The sequence below is a fragment of the Hemitrygon akajei genome, chromosome 2 (genome assembly GCF_048418815.1).
Source record: "Hemitrygon akajei chromosome 2, sHemAka1.3, whole genome shotgun sequence".
Classification (NCBI taxonomy): domain Eukaryota; kingdom Metazoa; phylum Chordata; class Chondrichthyes; order Myliobatiformes; family Dasyatidae; genus Hemitrygon; species Hemitrygon akajei.
In genome coordinates, this window is record NC_133125.1 from 3,381,620 (window position 1) to 3,405,173 (window position 23,554).

Consider the following 23,554-nt stretch of genomic DNA (forward strand, 5'->3'; position numbering starts at 1 on the left):
AGGCAGTGGATGTTGTATACATGGACTTTAGTAAGGCCTTTGACAAGGTCCCGCATGGGAGGTTAGTTAGGAAGATTCAGTCGCTAGGTATACATGGAGAGGTAGTAAATTGGATTAGACATTGGCTCAATGGAAGAAGCCAGAGAGTGGTAGTGGAGGATTGCTACTCTGAGTGGAGGCCTGTGACTAGTGGTGTGCCACAGGGATCAGTGCTGGGTCCATTGTTATTTGTCATCTATATCAATGATCTGGATGATAATGTGGCAAATTGGATCAATAAATTTGCTGATGATACAAAGATTGGAGGTGTAGTGGACAGTGAGGAAGGTTTTCAAAGGGCAGAAAAATGGCAGATGGAGTTTAATGCGGACAAGTGTGAGGTATTGCACTTCGGAAGGTCAAACCAAGGTAGAACATAAAAGGTAAATGGTAGGACACTGAGGAGTGCAGTAGAACGGAGGGATCTGGGAGTACAGGTACACAATTCCCTAAAAGTGGCGTCACAAGTAGATAGGGTTGTAAAGAGAGCTTTTGGTACATTGGCCTTTATAAATCAAAGTATTGAGTATAAGAGTTGGAATGTAATGGTGAGGTTGTATAAGACATTGGTGAGACCAAATTTGGAGTATTGTGTGCAGTTTTGGTCACCTAATTACAGGAAGGATATTAATAAGGTTGAAAGAGTGCAGAGAAGGTTTACAAGGATGTTGCTGGGACTTAGTTACAGAGTTACTTAGTTATAGAAACTGAGTTACAGAGAAAGGTTGAATAGGTTAGGACTTTACTCCCTGGAGCGTAGAAGAATGAGGTGTGATTTGATGGAGGTGTATAAAATTATGATGGGTATAGATAGAGTGAATGCAAGCAGGCCTTTTCCACTGAGGCTAGGGGAGTAAAAAACCAGAGGTCATGGGTTAAGAGTGAAGGGGGAAAAGTTTAAAGGGAACATTGGGCGGGGGCTTCTTAATGCAGAGAGTGGTGGGAGTGTGGAATGAGCTGTCAGATGAAGTGGTGAATGCGGGCTCACTTTTGACATTTAAGAAAAACTTGGACAGGTATATGGATGAGAGGGGTTTGGAGGGATATGGCCCAGGTGCAGGTCAGTGGGACTAGGCAGAAAAATGGTTCCGCACAGCCAAGAATGGCCGAAAGGCCTGTTCCTGTGCTGTAATGTTCTGTGGTTCACTGGATTGTTGTTCATTTGGTTGTCAGATGATAGTAAAGTTGAACTGGATGACAACTACTGAAATTAAAACGGATTTGTTGGATGCACATTGTCTATTAGCACCCTAAGAGAACCATGTCACATTAATGTCTTGGGTCAGTCTCTTTATATTTCAGCTGTCAAAATTCTGTTGAAATCCTGTTCTTAATGCAGTGAAGGATGAGTGGGTAAAAAGAAACGGAGAATCTGAGGGGTCTTGACAAAGTGAATACGAAGAGGATGTTTCCTCTTGTGATAGAATATAATTTTACAGTCGCTAAATATACTTCCAATTCGTATAACGTTCGCAATCTTTCAAGCAAATTGCAGGCTTCCTTAAAAGTTGATTTCAGATACTCATTTTCCACTTGCACTTGCTGTGAAACGATCAGCAAAGATTTATTAAAACGGAAACCACTGTTGGAGGACCTGTTGTATAACAGGTGCAGCACTCACTGTTTCTGTCTGCAGAAGTGGTTAAAACTCGGACTTGTACATGGAGAGTTTGACTGGAGATCCAAGAGGATATTTGTCTGAGCAAGGTGAGAATGTGGCCGTACAGTTTTAGGAAAGGCAACGCACATCTTAACAACGTGCGAGGTGTGTTACATTGTGCGTCCAACCTCAAGATTGTTTAATGTCATTTCCCGTACACAAGTGTAAAGGAGAAGATTTATTCCGGAACCAATGCAGCACAAAAATACAAAAGGTAAAGAGCATAATAATAATAATAATAATAATAATAAAAACACAATAAATAGTACGGGGGCTGGGGATGACGAATCAGCATGTAGGAGGGAGATTGAAAATCTGGCTGAGTGATGCCACAATAACAATCTCTTACTCAATGTCAGCAAAACCAACCACTGACTGTCGACTACGAGAGGAAGAAGCCGGAGCTCCATGAATCTCAAGGTACCGTATGGTAACATACTGTATACGTACTTCAAGATTTATTTTACTTTGACTCTGTTCTCCAGCATTTCTTCTCGACCTTCAGGGGTCCTTGGACCGGCTTAGAAGCTTGGCAGGGGTGAAGGAATGTCTTCCTCCGGCCATGTCCTGGTTAGTTTTTTTTTTGGGGGGGGGGGGGGAAATAGATCAAACCTTCGCCTGACTCACTCACACGGTCACTTCCGCGCTCCCGTCCCTGCCAACGGTTGCTATGGTGACGGCACCGCTTCCGTTTCCGCTGTGGGCAGTTCCTGCTGACAGCGCGGGTCTGCCTGTCCGTCTCCTGTCATCTCTTAGCGTCGCTTTCAGTGTTGTTTCCCCTCTCTCATTTGGCGGAGACTCGGGGAAAGGGAAGGGAAGGGAGGGGAGCAGAAGTGGGTGGTCGGGATATTCTTGCGTTACGGTCCGAGCGAGCGAGAGAGAAAGAGAAACGGCGGCAAGGTGTACTGTGTCGGCGCGGTACGTGGCTCCTCTTCCCTCCCCGTGTTGGGTGCTGTGCCGAGAGCCCGTGTGTGGCCGGGATCGCGGGTGGCAGCTGGTCCGAGCGTGCACAGACACGCCCATTCACCCGGCGCTTGGAGCAATCCGACCGCGACCCCGAGGCCTTAGCTCTGAGCTCTCACTGCAGGCACACACACACACACCGGCACAACTTCCTCTTCTAGTCCGTAAAGTATACGACAAAATCGGGAGGGAAAACCCATATTTAAAATACAGGCTCTCGTGCACTCTTCTGTTTTTATTTCAGTGCCCTATTTTGGACAATACAGACTACGTCTCATTTAATTTGCCAATATGAAGAGTGTAATGAAGAATTATTGTAGAGTAATAACTTCCCGTACTAGATGATATCATTACACGAGAATCTTAGAAGATGGAAGCGAAAATATTTTAAATAATGCAACACCGACAATATTTTCAGTTCCAAGTCAAACTTCAGACAAGTAAATAAACACATATTGCAGTTGAGGAATCCATATTGTTCAATACAAAGCCACTAAAATTGATAATTACTGCGAGAAGTGTAGAAAAAGGATTCAAGAACATTTAAGGATAAAATTGCTTTTAGTGTCAAATGCAATAGAGTTGCCACAGGACTGAATATATGTATTACAATTATATAGGAGAGTTCCATTTAGAGACCTAAATCAATAATTAATGGAAATGAAATCCAGTCATTATCATTGGTGATGGCTTTATTAAAGATTTGATAATATCTTATTCTGTCACGTATAGTTGTAATAATACTTAATATCACACTTATTCCAAGATAGTTTTATATTTCAGCTGTCTATAAGACTGCTTCTTTTATGTGATTTAATTCTTGTTAGAAGTTTAGTAATGTGAAGTCATTTATTTTCCTTTTGGGTGGGATCTGGGCATTGAAGGCAAGTCCAGCATTACTGCTCATTCACAATTCCTTTGAGAAAGTGCTGGGTGGACCACTTAGATCTTCCAGTATAGATACTCAAAGAGTGTTGTTAGTTAAGGAGCTCCAGAATTTAGATAGTGTAGGAACAGAGTATATTTCCATTCAGGGTGGACTTGAAGGAGAATCTTTAGGTGGAGGTGTTCCCATGTATCTGAAAGCCTTGCCTGCAGGGGTAGAAAGGTGCTGTCAAAGTTGCAGGTGGCATGCATTGAAGCCACTATGCATTGGTGTTGAAGTGAGTGCATAATTATGGAGGTGGATGGAGTAACTATCAAACAATTTTCTCTGTCCAGCTTCTTACGTATTGATGGAGCTGTAACCAAGGGAGGTGGAGAGACTTGATCATACTCTTGTACTGTGTAGATGGCGGAGAGCTTTTGAAGTGTTCTGGGTTTGCCACAGGATTGATTTCTAGTCTCTTACCTGCTCTTGTTTACGTGGCTGGTCCAGTTGATTTCTGAGTCAACAGTTCTTCCTCAGGATGTTATGTTGGGGATCTTAGGATCATTAATGTCACAATCAAGAGTAATTCCAACCATTGTTGAATGATTGGATTCTAACATTTATAGACTCAGTCAGCAACATTAACATCTTTAGCGTTACCCTACCCATGGGGTATATTGTAGACAAGTGTCCTACTGATGAAATTCAGGGCTGGTCCCTGTGAGCTGCACTTAGTCATCAAAATTGCTTTAACTTGACTCAGAGCTAATTTAATTGTTCCATATTTCTAAAAATTATGAACACTACACCTTGTTCATCACAAGTCAGCCCAAGCAACCTCCCCATCTACTGTTTTTTTAAACAAAGTAACTTCATTGTTGAATGTTTTCTAACTATGTAAGGAGTTTTTGCTACAACAAGTGTATGGGACATTGGAAAAAATGTTGAATTTCCCCATGGGGATGAATAAAGTATCTATCTATCTATCTATCTATCTATCTATAACTCTTGTCATTCAAAATAATAATAGTCATCTGTAACATTTCATTTCAGTTCCTTGATCAGACAATATTAATTGGATGCTCGTTTACCAGGTGGTTTTCATCCTTTCACCTGTGTGGATTATCATGGCACAGAACCAACCAGATGGACCAGAAGAAAAGGACAGAACTTCTACTGCATTAAAAGGTAGGCTGCCTGCAGATTTTGGTTGTTACATTTAAAACTGATGAATCTGATTTTTAAGGCAACACGAGTGAATCTGCAGATGCTGGAAATAAATAAAAACACAAAATGCTGGCAGAACTCAGCAGGCCAGACAGCATCTATGGGAGGAGGTAGTGACGACGTTTCGGGCCGAAACCCTTCATCAGGATGAACCCTCCTGATGAAGGGTTTCGGCCCTAAACGTCGTCACTACCTCCTCCCATAGATGCTGTCTGGCCTGCTGAGTTCTGCTAGCATTTTGTGTTTTTATTTTAATCTGATTTTTAAGTCTTTTCCACTCTTATGGCTTGTACTGTAATTGTTGAATTTATTTATTTATCAAGATACAATGCAAAATTCGGACCCATTGAACCACACTGGCCAGCAGGCCCTGATTAATCACAGAACAATTTACATTGATCAATTAACCTACTAACTGATATGTCTTCAGACTGTGGAAGGAAACCGGAGCACCCAGAGAAAACCCATGCATTCCACAAGGAAAATGTATCATCTCCTTATGGATGATGTCAGAATTAAACTCCAAATGCCAACTGTAGCTGTAATATCGTCCATAATTCAGATGTTCAAGTCCTTGCTTTATACAATGTCTTTAATATTACAAAAGTCTACCAAGATATTCCATTCGAATTCTGAGCCACAATAGCGTGCTTTCTCATGAATTTTTAAAGTACTCTCCTTGACAAAAGAGCATGCACCAGTGATGCCATGATTAAATATGATTGGTGATGATAGAGTTTCCAGAGTTTATGTGGTAAAGGTTACAGGGATGTGAAATGTAAGGCAATGAAAGCTTTTCAACTTGTTATGTGAATTTTCACTTTAAGGAGTTGATGAATTGAATCAGAATCAGGAAAAAGTTTACTATCACTGGCATATGCCATGAAATGTCAGTAGCAGTACATTGCAACACATAATAAAATCTATAAATTCCATTAAGTATATATAAAAAAGAACATTAAATTAAATAAGTAGTGCAAAAAGAGGGGGAAACGTACTGAGGTAGTGTTCATGGGTTCAATGTCTTCAAAAATCTATTGGCGGAGGGGAAGAAGTGTTTCCTGTATGAAATTGCTCTTTTCATGTATTGATTGGCATTTGAAAGAGACTATGAGCAGCTTTGAAGAAAAGTAAGTCTGCTATCATGAATGACCTGGCAAAACTTCCTTTATAGTACCTTGATCATCACTCCAAAATGTTTCTACCTTCTAATTCAACTCCTTACACAACTTCTGTGTTCTGAAACTTAATCTTGTGTCTTGTGCAAACTCCCTTGCTCACATCCCTGATCATTTTCACAACTTACCTTTTATTTACTTCATGACCAGATTGTCTTAAATCATTTTATTTGTTGAGACACTGTGCAGAATACACTCTTGTGCCCCTTTGAGCTGCATCCACCAGCGTTCCCCAATTTAATCTAAGCCTGATAATGGAAAATTTATAATAACCAATGAACCTATCAAATGATATGTCTTTGGACTGTGGGAGGAAACCGGAGCAATCAAAAGAAATCCACATGGTCACAGGAAGAATGTACAGACTCCTTACAGGCGGCAGTGGGAATTGAACCAAGGTCGTTTGTATGGTAAAATGTTGTGCTAACCACTATGCTACCATGCTGCCAAAGCAAAAATTCATTTTTTGTTTCTTCTTGCCGCCCATTCTACCTGACCACTGTTCCCTCTTGCCACCCATTCTATCTGACCACTGTTCCCTCTTGCCACCCATTCTATCTGACCACTGTTCCCTCTTGCCACCCATTCTATCTGACCACTGTTCCCTCTTGCCACCCATTCTATCTGACCACTGTTCCCTCTTGCCACCCATTCTACCTGACCACTGTTCCCTCTTGCCACACATTCTCCGTAACCACTGTTCCCCCTTCCCACCCATTCTACCTGACCACTGTTCCCTCTTGCCACCCATCCTCCGTAACCACTGTTCCCTCTTGCCACCCATTCTCCGTAACCACTGTTCCCTCTTGCCACCCATTCTACCTGACCACTGTTCCCTTTTGCCACCCATTCTACCTGATCACTGTTCCCTTTTGCCACCCATTCTACCTGACCACTGTTCCCTCTTGCCACCCATTCTCCGTAACCACTGTTCCCTCTTGCCACCCATTCTCCGTAACCACTGTTCCCTCTTGCCACCCATTCTCCGTAACCACTGTTCCCTCTTGCCACCCATTCTCCGTAACCACTGTTCCCTCTTGCCACCCATTCTACCTGACCACTGTTCCCTCTTGCCACACATTCTCCATAACCACTGTTCCCCCTTCCCACCCATTCTACCTGACCACTGTTCCCTCTTGCCACCCATTCTCCGTAACCACTGTTCCCTCTTGCCACCCATTCTACCTGACCACTGTTCCCTTTTGCCACCCATTCTACCTGATCACTGTTCCCTTTTGCCACCCATTCTACCTGACCACTGTTCCCTCTTGCCACCCATTCTCCGTAACCACTGTTCCCTCTTGCCACCCATTCTCCGTAACCACTGTTCCCTCTTGCCACCCATTCTCCGTAACCACTGTTCCCTCTTGCCACCCATTCTACCTGACCACTGTTCCCTCTTGCCACCCATTCTACCTGACCACTGTTCCCTCTTGCCACCCATTCTACCTGACCACTGTTCCCTCTTGCCACCCATTCTACCTGACCATTCTACACTCACCCCAGTTTAGAAATATGACTTAAAGAAAATTTGAATTATGCTATTTTTAGAATTATTCATGTGACCCATCAAGAAAGGCCGTACCCTGACTTGACGTGACTTTGGTCTGAACCACAATTTAGGATTCTAAAACTGCATTACATTATATTTGATTGACATTTTTTAAACATTTAAACAAATTATATTGCAGATTGCTCCCCAGCTTGTTTCTAAGCATCCTTAATACCTGTGAGATTATCAAGCAGCTTTGATTATGCAAAATTATTTCTTGTCCCATCCCAATTGTTTCCTATGTTATTAAATATGCGGCTAATAGGAAGGGGTGTAAATGTGGTGGGTGTGCGGGCACGCTGCTCGGGTTGGTAGTAGAGGCAGATACAGTAAGGGCATTTAAGACATATATGCACATGGATAAAAGAAAAATAAAGAAGTATAGATAGATAGATAGATAGATAGATAGATACTTTATTCATCCCCATGGGGAAATTCAACATTTTTTCCAATGTCCCATACACTTGTTGTAGCAAAAACTCATTACATACAATACTTAACTCAGTAATAATATGATATGCATCTAAATCACTAACTCAAAAAGCATTAATAATAGCTTTAAAAAAGTTCTTAAGTCCTGGCAGTTGAATTGTAAAGCCTAATGGCATTGGGGAGTATTGACCTCTTCATCCTATCTGAGGAGCATTGCATCGACAGTAACCTGTCGCTGAAACTGCTTCTCTGTCTCTGGATGGTGCTATGTAGAGGATGTTCAGGGTTTTCCATAATTGACCGTAGCCTACTCAGCGCCCTTCGCTCAGCTACCGATGTTAAACTCTCCAGTACTTTGCCCACGACAGAGCCCGCCTTCCTTATCAGCTTATTAAGACGTGAGGCGTCCTTCTTCTTAATGCTTCCTTCCCAACACGCCACCACAAAGAAGAGGGCGCTCTCAACAACTGACCTATAGAACATCTTCAGCATCTCACTGCAGACATTGAATGACGCCAACCTTCTAAGGAAGTACAGTCGACTCTGTGCCTTCCTGCACAAGGCATCTGTGTTGGCAGTCCAGTCTAGCTTCTCGTCCAACTGTACTCCCAGATACTTGTAGGTCTTAACCTGCTCCACACATTCTCCATTAATGATCACTGGCTCCATATGAGGCCTAGATCTCCTAAAGTCCACCACTTTAGGATTTAGGGAAGGGTTAGATTGATCTTGGAGTAGGTTAAAATGTCGGCACAACATGTTGGGCCAAATAGCCTGTGCTTTGCTGTAGTGTTCTATGTTAATTGCACACTGAGAATTCACATGCTTGAAAACCTCACAAGGTTCAAAAGTTCATTTATTATCAAAGTATATATCTATATACAACCCTGAGATTTGTCTTCTTCAGATAGGCACAAAACAAAGAAAGAGCATGAAAGTGGTTCAGAGAGAAACATCAACCAAAAGAATGGCATCCTGATCATCAACCTCCAAACACTCCCTGCAAAAAATGGAACAAGAACATCAATGCCAAACAACCCCTCTCCCACAGAAATAACTAACAGAACAGAACATTGACCCCAAACCCCCTCCCCTCATATAACAGAGTGGAAAAGTAAGGGGCATTTAAAAAAAAACATAATACTGTATAAAAAAATGAGTCTAAAAATGTTCTCAGTCCATAAACACAATAGTTCAGTACTTAAACACAGAACTGTGATACCATCCTCTGTATCTCCAACATTCATCAAAAGAGAGGAACACCACACGAGTCTGTTACAGCGAGTCTGAAACAGTGGTAGGCCGCTCACAGAGTCCTCTAATCATGATCAAAAGGAAGGCAGTTGGTGCTGAACTCTCACTCGCTATTCGCATTTACCTCAATGTCTCAATCTTCCTCAATGCTTTAACCAGCGAAATGAAGTTGAACTTGTGGTACACATTTATTCCAGTTCTTATTCACTAGGAGATAGCTTATCACGTTTGAGCACACACTTAGTTTGAGCACAATCCAGAATAAGTTCACTTAATTTTACTGTGGGAGGGAAAGAGCAAAATAATTCCCTTTTTAACGACTAAATGCCTATACAATTTCCCCTTCTGTCTCAATTATTAAGAGATCTCCTAATACTGCCTCTTAATTGATTTGATTTCTGCAACCATATTTATTTATTCATTATTTATAGATACAGTGTGGAACAGGTCCTCATGGTACTTTGAGCTGCGCTGCCCAGCAACCCATCTGTTCAACCCTAGCCTAATCGCAGGAAAATTTACAATGTCCAATTAACCTACTAACTGGTACACCTTTGGAATGCGAAAGGAAACTGTAGCACCTGGAGAAAACACACACAGTTCACGGGGAGAACATACAAACTCTTTACAGATGACGCCAGGATTGAACTCTGAACTCCGGACGCCCCGAGCTGTAATGACATCATGCTGACTGCTGCTCCTCCTTCTTCACTACAACCACGCAATCCCAGTTGCCCTTCCACTACCTTTGAAACACTCTTCCACCTTCAAGTTCATCTCACCTACAAAATTCATTTTATGTTTCCTTGTTCCACTGCCTACTCTAATCCATTGTTTATCCAGAAGATTAAATCTGTCACATTTCAAAACAGTTTCAAGAGCAATGTATGTGAGGATATTTCTGGAAATGCAGCACTTGCTGCAGTTCTGTCTGCTTTTACAGAGATAATTTAGATCAGTTGCTGATGTTAGCTTGAAACAAAATACAGTGTAACAGGCATGAAAAATACAGTTGGTACTCTCTCTAATTTCAATAGGAAAGAAAATAAGCCATTGATTCATTACTGCCAACTTTCTGATGCCTCCCGAAAGTAGTTTCCTTCCCAGGGATTTTATGCCAGTTTTTATTATTGAGCACAACACATTCATCATCTTTCTGTATTTTAGAGATGTAATTTTATAATCTACAATAATTGCACAACTTAGAAAGAAATACAGTTGTTGTTCAGCTTTTGGGTTGGATCTGATTATGTAATTGCTAGTTTCATCTCTCCCAAAATTCATTGAACAGCCCTTATGTGAAATGGTTCTTCTTAAGCCCATTACCACTACTGGGGCATAGGCTGTCTATGGTAGTTCACCAGAGTCCTCTATCCTAGGCCAGTCTTTCATGTTGTCTCTACGTGTAGTTTATCTTCTTGGTGTATCTTTCCTCTCCTGGGCACGAGATCTTTGGAGCTTCTCTTGGTGTTTCTGTAACTCTGGGTTTTTACAGGATTGCATTGTTAGCCCCCTGTCCAACCCTCCTTTCACAGCCGGGCTTGGGACTGTCCTTGGCCAAGTTGACTCAGATGTAACAAGCTTTTACGTAGTCAACTTCAGTACAGCCTTGTATGCAGGGGAGATCAGAAGGAATAATCTAAAAATCAAGATGCATTGAATTTGATCCCTTTTTTAATCTATAATATATAACAGATGATTGTCACATTATCAGATGTGTATTTTGATAAGATTAGGTAGCTAGGTAATTATTAATAAATATTAATATTATTTAATAGAAAATTCAAAGTAAAATTTATTATCAGAGTACGTAAATGTCACCACATACAACCCTGAGATTCTTTTTCCTGTGGGCATACTTAGCAAATCTATAGAACGGTAACTGTAAACAGAATCAATGAACATCAAACTGTACAAATACAAATATAAATAAATAGCAATAAATAACAAAAACATGAACTAACAAGAAAAAGAGTTCTTAAAGTCAGACCATCGGTTGTGGGAACACCAGACATAGAATGAGTGTAGTTATCCCCTTTTGTTCAAGATCGTGATAGTTGAGGGGTAGTAACTGCTCGTGAACCTAGTGGTGCGAGTCCTGTGGAACTTGTACGATCTACTGATGGCAGCAGCAAGAAAAGAGCATACTGGGTTGTGATGCAGCCAGTCAATACACTTTCCACCACACATATGTAGAAGTTTGTCAAGGTTTTTGATGACATGCCAAATCTCCACAGATTCCTGAGGAAGCAGAGGCATTGTCATGCTTTCTTTGCAATTATATTTATATGATGTGTCCAGGACAGGTTCTCTGAGATAGTGACACCCAGGCATTTACTGACCCTCTCCACCTCTGATTCTCCTACAATTCCTGGCTCATGGACCTCTAGTTTCCCTCTCCTGAAGTCTGCAATCAGTTAATCACAATATGATTAAAGACTAGCTTTATTTGCCACATGTACTGTATGGTATATTGAAACAGAGTGAAATGCATTATTTACATCAAATCAAATCAGCAAGAATTGTGCCGAGGACAGCCTGCAAGTGTTACCACAGTTGTTGCACCTGAATAGCCTGCCCACAACTCACTAATCCTAACCATATGTCTTTGGAATGTGAGAGGAAACTGGAGCACCTGGAGATATCCTATCTAGTCATGGGGAGAGGTTACAGACACTGGCATGTAAAACGTTGCGCTAATATTTTCCATGCCAACTGTCTAAGGTGTTTCTTATGTTCTAACCACTCCGCTACTGTGCTGCCCATGAGTTCGAGCTTAGTACCTTAATTCTGAAATGAGAAACATAGAAACATAGAAAATAGGTGCAGGAGTAGGCCATTCAGCCCTTCGAGCCTGCACCACCATTCAGTATGATCATGGCTGATCATCCAACTCAGAACCCTATACCTGCTTTCTCTCCATACCCTCACATCCCTTTAGCCACAAGGGCCATATCTAACTTCCTCTTAAATATAGCCAATGAACCGGCCTCAACTGTTTCCTGTGGCAGAGAATTCCACAGATTCACCACTCTCTGTGTGAAGAAGTTTTTCCTCATCTCAGTCCTAAAAGGCTTCCCCTTTATCCTTAAACTGTGACCCCTTGTTCTGGACTTCCCCAATATCGGAAACAATCTTCCTGCATCTAGCCTGTCCAATCCCTTTAGAATTTTATGCATTTCAATAAGATCCCCCCTCAATCTTCTAAATTCCAGTGAGTATAAGCCTAGTCGATCCAGTCTTTCTTCATATGAAAGTCCTGCCATCCCAGGAATCAATCTGATGAACCTTCTCTGTACTCCCTCTATGGCAAGAATGTCTTTCCTCAGATTAGGGGACCAAAACTGCACACAATATTCTAGGTGCCGTCTCACCAAGGCCTTGTACAACTGCAGTAGAACCTCCCTGCTCCTGTACTCAAATCCTTTTGCTATGAATACCAACATACCATTTGCCTTTTTCACTGAATGCTGTACCTGCATGCCCACCTTCAATGACTGGTGTACAATGACACCCAGGTCTCGTTGCACCTCCCCTTTTCCTAATCGGCCACCATTCAGATAATAATCTGTTTTCCTGTTCTTGCAATCAAAGTGGATAACGTCACATTTATCCACATTAAATTGCATCTGTCATGAATTTGCCCACTCACCTAACCTATCCAAGTCACCCTGCATCCTCTTAGCATCCTCCTCACAGCTAACACCGCCGCCCAGCTTCATGTCATCCGCAAACTTGGAGATGCTGCATTTAATTCCCTCGTCTAAATCATTAATATATATTGTAAACAACTGGGGTCCCAGCACTGAGCTTTGCTGTACCCCACTAGTCACTGCCTGCCATTCTGAAAAGGTCCCATTTACTCCCACTCTTTGCTTCCTGTCTGCCAACCAATTCTCTATCCACATCAATACCATACCCCCAATACCGTGTGCTTTAAGTTTGCACACTAATCTCCTGTGTGGGACCTTGTCAAAAGCCTTTTGAAAATCTAAATATACCACATCCACTGGCTCTCCCCTATCCACTCTACTAGTTACATCTTCAAAAATTCTATAAGATTCGTCAGACATGATTTTCCTTTCACAAATCCATGCTGACTTTGTCCGATGATTTCACCTCTTTCCAAATGTCCTGTTATCACATCTTTGATAACCGACTCTAGCATTTTCCCCACCACTGATGTCAGATTAACCGGTCTATAATTCCCCGGTTTCTCTCTCCCTCCTTTTTTGAAAAGTGGGGTTACATTAGCCACCCTCCAATCCTCAGGAACTAATCCAGAATCTAAGGAGTTTTGAAAAATTATCACTAATGCATCCACTATTTCTTGGGCTACTTCCTTAAGCACTCTGAGATGCAGACCATCTGGCCCTGGGGATTTATCTGCCTTTAATCCCTTCAATTTACCTAACACCACTTCCCTACTAACATGTATTTCCCTCAGTTCCTCCATCTCACTAGACCCTCGGTCCCTTACTATTTCCGGAAGATTATTTATGTCCTCCTTAGTGAAGACAGAACCAAAGTAGTTATTCAATTGGTCTGCCGTGTCTTTGTTCCCTATGATCAATTCACCTGTTTCTGACTGTAAAGGACCTACATTTGTCTTGACGAATCTTTTTCTTTTCATGTATCTATAAAAGCTTTTACAGTCAGTTTTTATGTTCCCTGCCAGCTTTCTCTCATAATCTTTTTTCCCTTTCCTAATTAAGCCCTTTGTCCTCCTCTGCTGGTCTCTGAATTTCTCACAGTCCTCAGGTGTGCTGCTTTTTTTTTGCTACTTTATATGTTTCTTCTTTGGACTTGATACTATCCCTAATTTCTCTTGTCAGCCATGGGTGCACTACCTTCCCTGGTTTATTCTTTTGCCAAACTGGGATGAACAATTGTAGTTCATCCATGTGATCTTTAAATGCTTGCCATTGCATATCCACCGTCAACCCTTTAAGTATCATTTGCCAGTCTATCTTAGCTAATTCATGTCTCATACCTTCATACCTTTTACTTCATGTTTTGATGTACACGTGGCAAGTAAGGCTATTCTCTCTCTGCCTATAAGCTAAGCTGCCCCAATATTACTCTTACTGAGTATTGTTGGAGCTCTACTCAGCTAAACAAAGTGAGATTTTTCATATTCTTTTAGTTTGTGTAATGGCTGTATGGATTTGGAAGACATGACACTTGCCATATGATGAAATGTACTTGCAGCTGTGATCTTCATGTGGATAGTTTGTTTCAGCTTTTGCTCCCTGATGGCCATCCCCAGCCCACGATGTTGATTTTTTGAATTTGGTAATGAAAATGCTATTGGGTTTTAAGAAAGGATGTTTATCTTTTATGTGACTTCTATATGATATAAATATTACTGAGTTACTGTTATACATAAGAACACAAGAAATAGGAGCAGGAGTAAGCTAAATGTCAGTGCAAGTCTAAATATTGTTCAAATCACACCATCTGTATGCAGGCTCTGCCTCAGTTTCTGAGTTGAGAATTAGACTTAATACTGCAGTCTTCAGGAAACATCCCCACTTCTAAACCTGTGAGGAAGAGAATGACAAAATAGTCAAAAATTAATACCTCTAGGATAGTGCCAGGCGGTATTCCTACAGCAATAACTTGGCCGTGATTGGCCACCAACTACTGCAAGTTTCTCTTATTGCAGAATGTTTCTTTCTGCAAGGAACAATTCCATATTTCTACTAATTCCCATATATTTCACACTTGGTTGAACGTTATGTAAATACCAAGGACTGTCCCTCTTCACTCACACTGGCATTCAGCTATTTTGTCCTTATTTGGAGGGAAATGCAAATGACATATTGCAGAATTTCTTTTCTCTGGATCTTAAACAAAACAGTGAGTAGGTTATTGAAAATTAATATGGTGGTATAGATGGATTCATTGATGACAGTTTCAACAATTCGGTGATTATTGAGGATGATGTATCGATTTCAAACCCATTTAAAATATGGCATTATTTATCATTAAGAGTGATAGACTTCAAAGTGGTAGACTTTTTAAACTGATAGAGTGACACCTGGTGGGCCTGCAAAACTCACAGCTGCCATGTCTTCATTAAATTTGCTGTCTCTTGTCTTTGATTTTTGGGATGGTAAGTGAAATTTCTTATGACCATGGATTTCTGTCAATAAAGAGATTGACATTCTTGGAGGTGTTTTTATTCTGTAGTTCCAGAAAACAGTTCTGGGGTCTACCTCATCTTACATCCCACTATCTACTTTTTTTTCACATTGAGGATGCTGCACCTGTTTTTGCTTTATCCTGTAACACATAGAAAATTAAAGCTCAGTGTTGGTAATCTTGTCTATAAAACTGAAAATAAAATCAAGATCTCTATCATGGAAAGGGAATCAGAATCGTGTTAATTATCACTGACGACTTCTTCTTCATGTGCCTTGCGTGTTAACACACTTGAGCAATTATGGCTCTCCACATGGAACTATCCCTTGCAGCGTCAATGATATCTCGCACATTTAGATCTGTTAGTTCTTTCACTGTGTTCATATATTGTCTTCTTTGCCTTCCTCTTCCACGTTTCCCAGACATACGGCCTTGTAATGTAAGGCATTCTATTTCTCCCTTTCTGATGACATGGTCCAGGAAATTAAGTTTCCTCTCATTTAATGTTCTCATTAAAGATATTTTTGTATGGACACTTTGGAGTACTGTCTCATTGGTTACCCTATCTCTATATGGTATTTTCAGCATTCTTCTAAGAAACTACATTTCTGTTGCTTCCAAGTTTCTTTGGAGTTCTGGTGTTATAGTCCATGTTTTGGAAGCATACAGCAAGATTGACCAGATGCAACATAGATCATGAAATTTGTTGTTTTGTAGCCGCAGTACACTGCAATACATAAAATATACTGTAAATTACAATAAGAAATATATAATAATATAAAAGAATAAGTAGTGCAACATGAGAGCAAAAATAGTGAGGTAGTGTTCATGGGTCATTCTGAAATCTAATGACCGATGGGAAGCAACTGTTCCTAAAATGTTGAGTGTGTCTTCAGGCTTCTGTGGGTCTTCTATGATGGTAGCAATGAGAAGAGACCATGTCCTAGGTGTTGGCATCCTTAATGATGGATGCCACCTTTTTGAGGCATTAGCTTTTAAAAATGCCCTAGATAAGTTAGATCTACTGTCTTATTTCTGCATGTAGTTGTTAGATTAAATAATTCAAACTTCTTAAATTTTTGATGCATTTCATCTACCCCACTCTTTGGTTTCTCTGTATATAATTGAACTCTAATACATCTTGGGTGATTTATCATCTCTTTTAGTTGTTTTTCTGGTTTTATTCTCAGTGTTTAAAATGATTCGTAGTTTAGTGAGGAGTCAAGATTTCCTTTTGCAGAAAATCTCTGCAAATTATATTGGAGTTGAATAGTGCTGGACAAATGCAAGATACCTATTTTGTGTGCTTTTGTTAGTATGCTTGTATTAAAACTGTATATTCATAGAGTTGCTGGCTGTGCTAATTCATGTTTAAAATATAGTACTGTGCAAAAATCTTACGCACATATGTACAGCTAGGGTACCTAAAACCTTTGCACAGTACTGTATTTGTCAACGTGGAGTGGAGAGCGAGTTTGTAAATCTGGTGGCAGCAAAGGATATTGAGAATGTCGAGGGTGGAGCACTGTGGGAGAGGTGTAGGACAGGTGGCAGAGGAGGAGTGCCAGGGTCAAGGGGTGGTGTGGGTGCAGACACACCCAATCCTGAGACACCAGGCAAGGTATTTTGATTCCAAGCAATTAGTTTATTGATTATTACAGAATGTCTGTCTGATGCTTCTCAATCCCTCCCCTCTCCAATCCCCCTTTCCCAACCTCTCCCTGCTCCCTGTCCTCTCTCAGTCCACAATGGAGACAAATAACAGAATCAGGTTTAACATCACTCATATACAGAATGTCATGAATTTTTTTTGCTGCAACAGTATAGTGCAATACATAAAATTACTACAGTACTGTGCAAAGGTCTTAGGCATCCTAGATATATGCACAGAGATGTGCATAAGACTTCTGTACAGTATTGAATCAGATGGGAAAACGATGCAAATGTGAATAAATTCACTGTTTTATTTTCAGATTTACTATCTAGAATTGACCTAGAAGAACTAATGAAGAAGGATGAACCACCTCTTAAATTTCCCAAAACACTTGAGGAGTTTGAATATTATTTTAATGAAAGTAAGTGTGTCTCCCCAGATTAAAGGACATTATATTTTAAAATTATGTTTCTATTATATAATTTGTTTTAAAAATGTACTTCATTATGTGGCTGAAACAGAATTTAGGTGATATTCTGGTGGCAGTCTTAAAATTGAATCAAGAATTAGGAGTTTTCCCTTTTGACAGAAAAATGCTAAACTGCTGATATGTGTTGCTGTAGCTGGATAAAAGATAGAGTTATTGATTATACCTTGCATGTAAATGTACAACACAGAATCAGGTCCTATAAGCCCACCTTGCCCTTCCTGATATGATGCCTATCTATTTGCCTGCATTAGGCCAGTATTCTTCAATGCCATCCTATCTAAAAATCAGTCCAACTGTTTTTAGATGTTGCAGTTTAGTGTACTTCTCCAAGCTCCTCTGGCAGCTTATTCTGGATATCCACCACTGTGAAAAGTGTACCTGAGAGCTCCTTTAAATTTTACCCTTCTCCCTTTCTATCTGTTGCTTCTAGCTTTGAACTCCCCTTGTCCTGGGAAAAAGGTTATCCATCCTATCTATGCCCTTTGTAATTCAGATTCAGATGTATTTATCACAACAAAAATTTACAGTGAAGTGTGTCATTTGTGTTGACAACCAACACATCTGATGATGGGTTGGGGGCAGGCTGCAAGTGCCACTACACATTGTGGCAGAACAACACAGACAACAAAACAAAACAGAACATGCCAAGCAACAACAGTGCATCTTTTCCTCCCTTCCTCCCTCTCATGTATCCACGCACACACATACACAGTCCTCTAATCCCAGGACAGGCTGTCTTCAGCTACAGCTTCCATCTGACTCATGGAAATCTGATGGTGAAGTTAAAGAGTCTATTTCTAAGATGTTGAGTGTGGGTCTTCAGTGCCCTCTACCTCTGAAACTGTCCTTGATGGAGATGTTAGTGCCCATGATGGAGCTGGCTGAGCCTACAACCCTCTGCATCTTTTTTTCATCCTCTACAATGGAGCGTCTGTACCAGATGGTGATACAACCAGTTATAATGATCTCCATGGTACATCTGTAGAAATTTGCTAGAGTGTTTGCTGGTATACCAAAACTCCTCAAACTCTTAATGAAGTGTTGCTACTGATGTGCTTTCTTCCTAATTGTATCAATATGTCAAGGTTTGATCGGGCAATTAGAGACGGTATGAAGAATTACTCATGATCTGCTTTGTGATTGTGCTGTTTATACATCTGACATACTACAGCCTTTGGCATGACTACTCACAGAACAAATCACCATTATCCAGCTCCTGCATCTCCTCTTTTTTTGCTATTTAGTTATAGTCAAAATGTCAGCTACATCGGAATTCTTCCCACTACAGGATTGTTAACTTCCAACACTTAAAGATCTATTCTTCGGTGAAAATAAAAAAAATACAAATGCTGAAACTCTCTCTGTGTCCCTTTATTTCCTGTTATCTTAAAAACATACCAGGGTGGCTGACAACATGAGCCCAACCCCAAGAATGTCTTTGATTCGTCATACTGTTTGTCCACTATCCAGCATTGGGTAGCAGATGACTGGACGTCTAGGAAGACTGAAGTCATTGTCTCTGGCCCATGTTGTGGACTTTCTTCCTTACCCTTTGGCTGATATTTGACTACATCACATCAGGCCACTTGGTTCTTCTGTTTATTTGTTAAGGTCCATGTTTCATTTATCATTCTAAATTTAACTAATTTTTCATTGTATATTTTCATGATTGTATTGTGTCTACTGTGAACACTTGCAATACAGTGAATCTCAGGGTAGTATGTGGCGACATATACATACTTTGATGATAAATTTATGAATTTAGGTTGTCTGTCATCTTTTGCCCTGAGATAATTTAACAGTTGCTGACGAAAAGCAAACTCACACAAGAATTCCATTTACCACTTATCCCTGTGATCCACCTTGGGTCCTCCTTATCTTTGTTTTCAATTCTCTCAGTGTGTTTACCCTCTCTGTATCTGTAGTGTCCTCCAACTCGTTAGCACTTAGAGATAACACTCCCCAAATATGGCTTTTCCAATCGTCCCCAATTTCAATTGGTTTTATTTTAATGACCATACTTTCAACCATTAAAGTAGTTCTTACAGAAACAAATGCATGATGCTAAGCTAGGGCACATCATCAGTGATGTTGCCTGGGGTCGTCAGGTGTTTTGGGTCTTTCACCATCATGCATCCTCACCCCGGCCCCAGCCTGTGCCCTAGCAGCAACCCATGGATCTGCCCTCTTTATCCAGAGCCATCTTGACTCTTTCTCTGCTGCATCTGTGGTGGTAGAAATGGCTCTCCTTCCTCTCTCTCCCGTGATTCCAAGTGCAGTGTATACCTCGCAGAGTGACTGGCCTGCAAAGCCATGACACCCGACGTCCACAGGCCAACACTTTACTCTCCAGCCTCTTCTTTGGCAGTTGTTCTTCAGATCTGCATACTTGGCTCTTTTCCGCTCGTAGGCCTCCTCCATGCGTTCTTCCCACAGCACGGTAAGCTCAAGCATAAGAACGTGCTTCGATGAGTCGGACCACAACACAATGTTGGCCCACAATGTAATCTCTGTGATGTGGGGAGGAAACTGCAGCTGTTTTCCCAGCTCTGCTTTTAGCTTCCAGTCCTGCGCAGTGAAGAGCAACCTGGTTGCTTTCTGGTGTTCTGTTGGTCTTTCCTGCTCTTTGACAAAGCAGAAGGTATTCTTGACCAGACTTGTTTTCCGGCAGATGTTAAGGGTGCTGCAGATCATCTCAGCAATTGTCTGGAGGACCTGGTCATGCCACCACTGATAACAGCCATCGGCAAGAGCTCTGGGACAGCAGCTCAGAATATGCTCTAGTGTACCGGTCTTCTCACAGAGGGGGAAAGCTGGTCATTCTGCAAGGCCCTAGCAGTGCAGGTTGGATGGGCTAGGAAGGATGTCATAAACAGCCTGGATAAGGAACTTGATGTGGTGTGGATCCACCTTCCAGAGATCGTTCCACGTGATCTTTCGCTCGATCATCTGCTCCCATTTGGTCCGGGCTCCTTGCTGATTCATTGCCACTGCTCTGCTGGACCTCTCCTCCTCCACAGCTGCCCTTACTTCAATCTGGACCAGTTCTCATTGCTCTTTCCCCTGTACTTTGTCAAAATGGGGGACTTCAAGGCTTCCAAGTCCAACTCTTCCCTTGGCAAGTGCCCCCACCAGCACTTTGTGGCGCAGTCACACCTCAGCTTCTTCCACTGCAGCCTCTGCTCTCCACATTCTTCCAGTTCTCACTGCTGCTCTTTCTCCGGCAACCTTGAAGATTCCCAGAACTGTAGCACCTCTCTTGCTTGCAAAACCTTAAACTCCTCCTCGATGGATTTCAGGGGGAGCGTCAGTTTGCAGTTGTTCCCGTACAGAGCGATGCTGCTGATGTTCCTTGATAAACACAGCCATCTTCGCAGGAACCAGCTGACTACCCTCTCTAATTCAGCAACAGTGGAAATTGGAAACTCATAGAGAAGCAGTGGCCAGAGGGTTCTTGGTAATACACTGTGCTGGTAAATCCATGCCTTAAACCGCCCTGGAAGGCCAGTCCTGTCAACCTCTTGCAACCATTGTTCAAATTCCCCACAGATGTTTCTTACTGCTGCTTTATCTCTGAGTGTTACATCAAACACCTTTCCAAGATTTTTAACAGGGTTTTCTGTGATGGCAGGAATTGGAATGCCCTCAATAGAGAAACAAAATTTCTCCTGTACTCTCCCCTTCTTCAGCACTACAGATCTTGATTTTGCAGGCTTAAAGGACATCCTTCCCCACCTCATCAACTTTTCCAGCCCCTTAAGAATGCACCTAGCACCAGGCACTGACTCTGTAGTGATAGTCAGATCATCCATGAAGGCTCGTATTGGTGGTTGGCAGATCCCAGATCTTGATTTCGGGCCTCGACACTCTGGCTCTGCAAATTTTACCAGCATATTCATTGCCAGGGCGAAAAGGATGACTGAGATGGTGCAGCCTGTGATGATACCAATTTCCAGCCCACACCAGTCTGATGTTATTGGCCCTGTTGAGACTCTCAGATGGAACTCGTTGTAGTAAGGTAGTAAGTTCTCATCCTAAACCTGTCCATTTAACTATCTGGTCTTTTTTAAGGACAATCTGTAAAACAACGGCATGTTTGTTGATGCTTTCAGTGGCAAATTTTGTTTGTTAAGATTCCTCAGCTGTTTTATTGTGCACTGTATAAATAAAAACAATTCATGTTGAACTGTGACCAGTTATATGAGAATTTAACGATACTTGCATTAGAACAGAGGTGAACCATATTCATTTATTCTCCTACATAGCTGCTACCTGACCTGTTAAGTTCCTCCAGCTTTTGCCTGTGTTGCTCAAGATTTCCAGCATCTGCTGAATCTCAAGTCCAAAATGTATTTTTGTTGTTATAATGTTGAGGGATGCTCCCCGAATATGCAACTAGCCAGAATATTAAATGACAAAATAGACCTGTCCTGAACTCTGCATTAATTAGCAAGGATATTCATTTAGCAATATGTTTATACAGGAAATGACCACTTAATGTCTTCCCTGATTTCATCCTGAAGTTTTCAATGACCATCAATCAACATTCATATATTGCAGGGGTTTCCAACCTGTTTTACACCATGGACCAATGCCATTGAGCAAGGGATCTGTGGACCCCAGATCTATTGTCTTACCCTGCATATTTTTTAATAATAGAGAATCAGAATGCCCCAAAACCAATATTTGGTTTCAATGTTGGTTATTATTGTGCGATATAGAAAGAAATTTAAAAGTTTGATGGAATGCGACAGGATAGATATAAACATTTGGTTTCCAATGAGATTTTAAGAATCTGATCCAGATTTTGGAAAGGGAACAAAAGACTCTTCCTGCTGAAGGGTCTTGGCCTGAAACGTTGACTGTATTCTTTTCCATAGCTGCTGCCTTTTAAATTGCCTCTTCCCATCAACTTCCCTAATATTGATAGGTACCTTTTTAGTGCCAAAAGGTTTAGGTGGGGCAGAATTTGTTAGGTGCGTCCAGGAAGAATGCTTGCCACAGTATGTAAGCAGGGCAACCAGAGGAGAGGCCAATACTGAATCTAGTACTAGCACAATAAATCTGGTCAGGTGACAGAACTTTCCGTGGGTGAGCATTTTGAAGACAGTGGCTGCAACTCTCTGACCTTTAACATAACCTTGGAAAGGGAAAGGAGCAAACTGTAGGGAAAAAGTAAACACAAAGTGCACTGGAGATGCTGTGGTCAAATCAAGACGTACAAAAAAGCTGAGTTCGTTCAGCTTTTTTGTACATCTTGGAGGGAAAAATATTTAATTGGGGGAGGGCAAATGACAATGGTCTTGGCTAGGAACATTGGAGAGTAAATGGGAAGCAGATGTACTTTGGGAAATGCACATCAGAAATGTAAGAGGTTGTTTAGGGGCCACTTGCATGGGGTTCTGGAGAGGCTGAGACAAAAGGAAAATTCAAAGGACTTTTAAGTAGGCAGGCACATGAAAGAAAAATGGAAGGTTATGGGCTACGGAGGAGAGTTTGATTGTGGAGTAGGTTTATATAATTTGGTATAATATCCTGGGCTGAAGGGCTGATACTGTGATCTACTGTTCTAATTTATATTTTGTCCATCTCTAATTGTGTTTGAGAAGAGGGCAGCTTGCTGCTGCCTTGAACCAGCAAAAGACCCCACACTACTGTTGGGAAGAGATCTGTGAAACAATGGTATGTTTCCCAGTCAGGATGTGTGACTTGCAGGGGAACCTGCAGGTAGTATTGAATCCATGTGTCTGCCACCCTTGCCCTTCTGGAGCTGGTGGTGTTTAAGATGCTGTCACAATGGCCATATAGGGTAACTTTGTGCTTTGTAGTTGTGCACTGCTGATGAAGGGATTGATATTTATTGTGATGGATTGAAGTCAAGACATGTCATTCACCACAGAATAAAAAGCATCTGAGCATCACTCATAGCCTCAAAGACCTCCACGTAATTGATGGTAGGAGATATTGGCAACACTGAATATCAATGGTATGTGTTGCATGGTGCTTTTATTGTTCAAATGTTACTTACCAGGACAGTGTTTCCGAGGCCTTCCTTTATGCTGATGTGCACTAGTGCAATTGGTTGCT

At 41.4% G+C, this 23,554-nt stretch overlaps 1 protein-coding gene across 8 annotated transcripts in view; it reads left to right on the top strand.

Moving 5' to 3' along the window:
• The first annotated feature begins 1,653 nt into the window (after positions 1–1,653).
• The window catches only part of arb2a (ARB2 cotranscriptional regulator A), a 549,148-nt gene continuing 527,247 nt past the window's right edge, over positions 1,654–23,554 (top strand). For 4 of the 8 annotated variants that reach the window (XM_073066432.1, XM_073066500.1, XM_073066480.1 and 1 more), the window contains exons 1-3: positions 2,405–2,617; positions 4,587–4,721; positions 17,297–17,398. In XM_073066432.1, coding sequence (XP_072922533.1) covers positions 4,613–4,721; positions 17,297–17,398 — 211 coding nt within the window. In that variant the 5' untranslated portion in view covers positions 2,405–2,617; positions 4,587–4,612. Of the gene's footprint in view, positions 1,747–2,030; positions 2,120–2,404; positions 2,618–4,586; positions 4,722–17,296; positions 17,399–23,554 lie in introns of those variants that run through there. The other 4 variants (XM_073066451.1, XM_073066442.1, XM_073066462.1 and 1 more) reach the window with 4 other exon arrangements.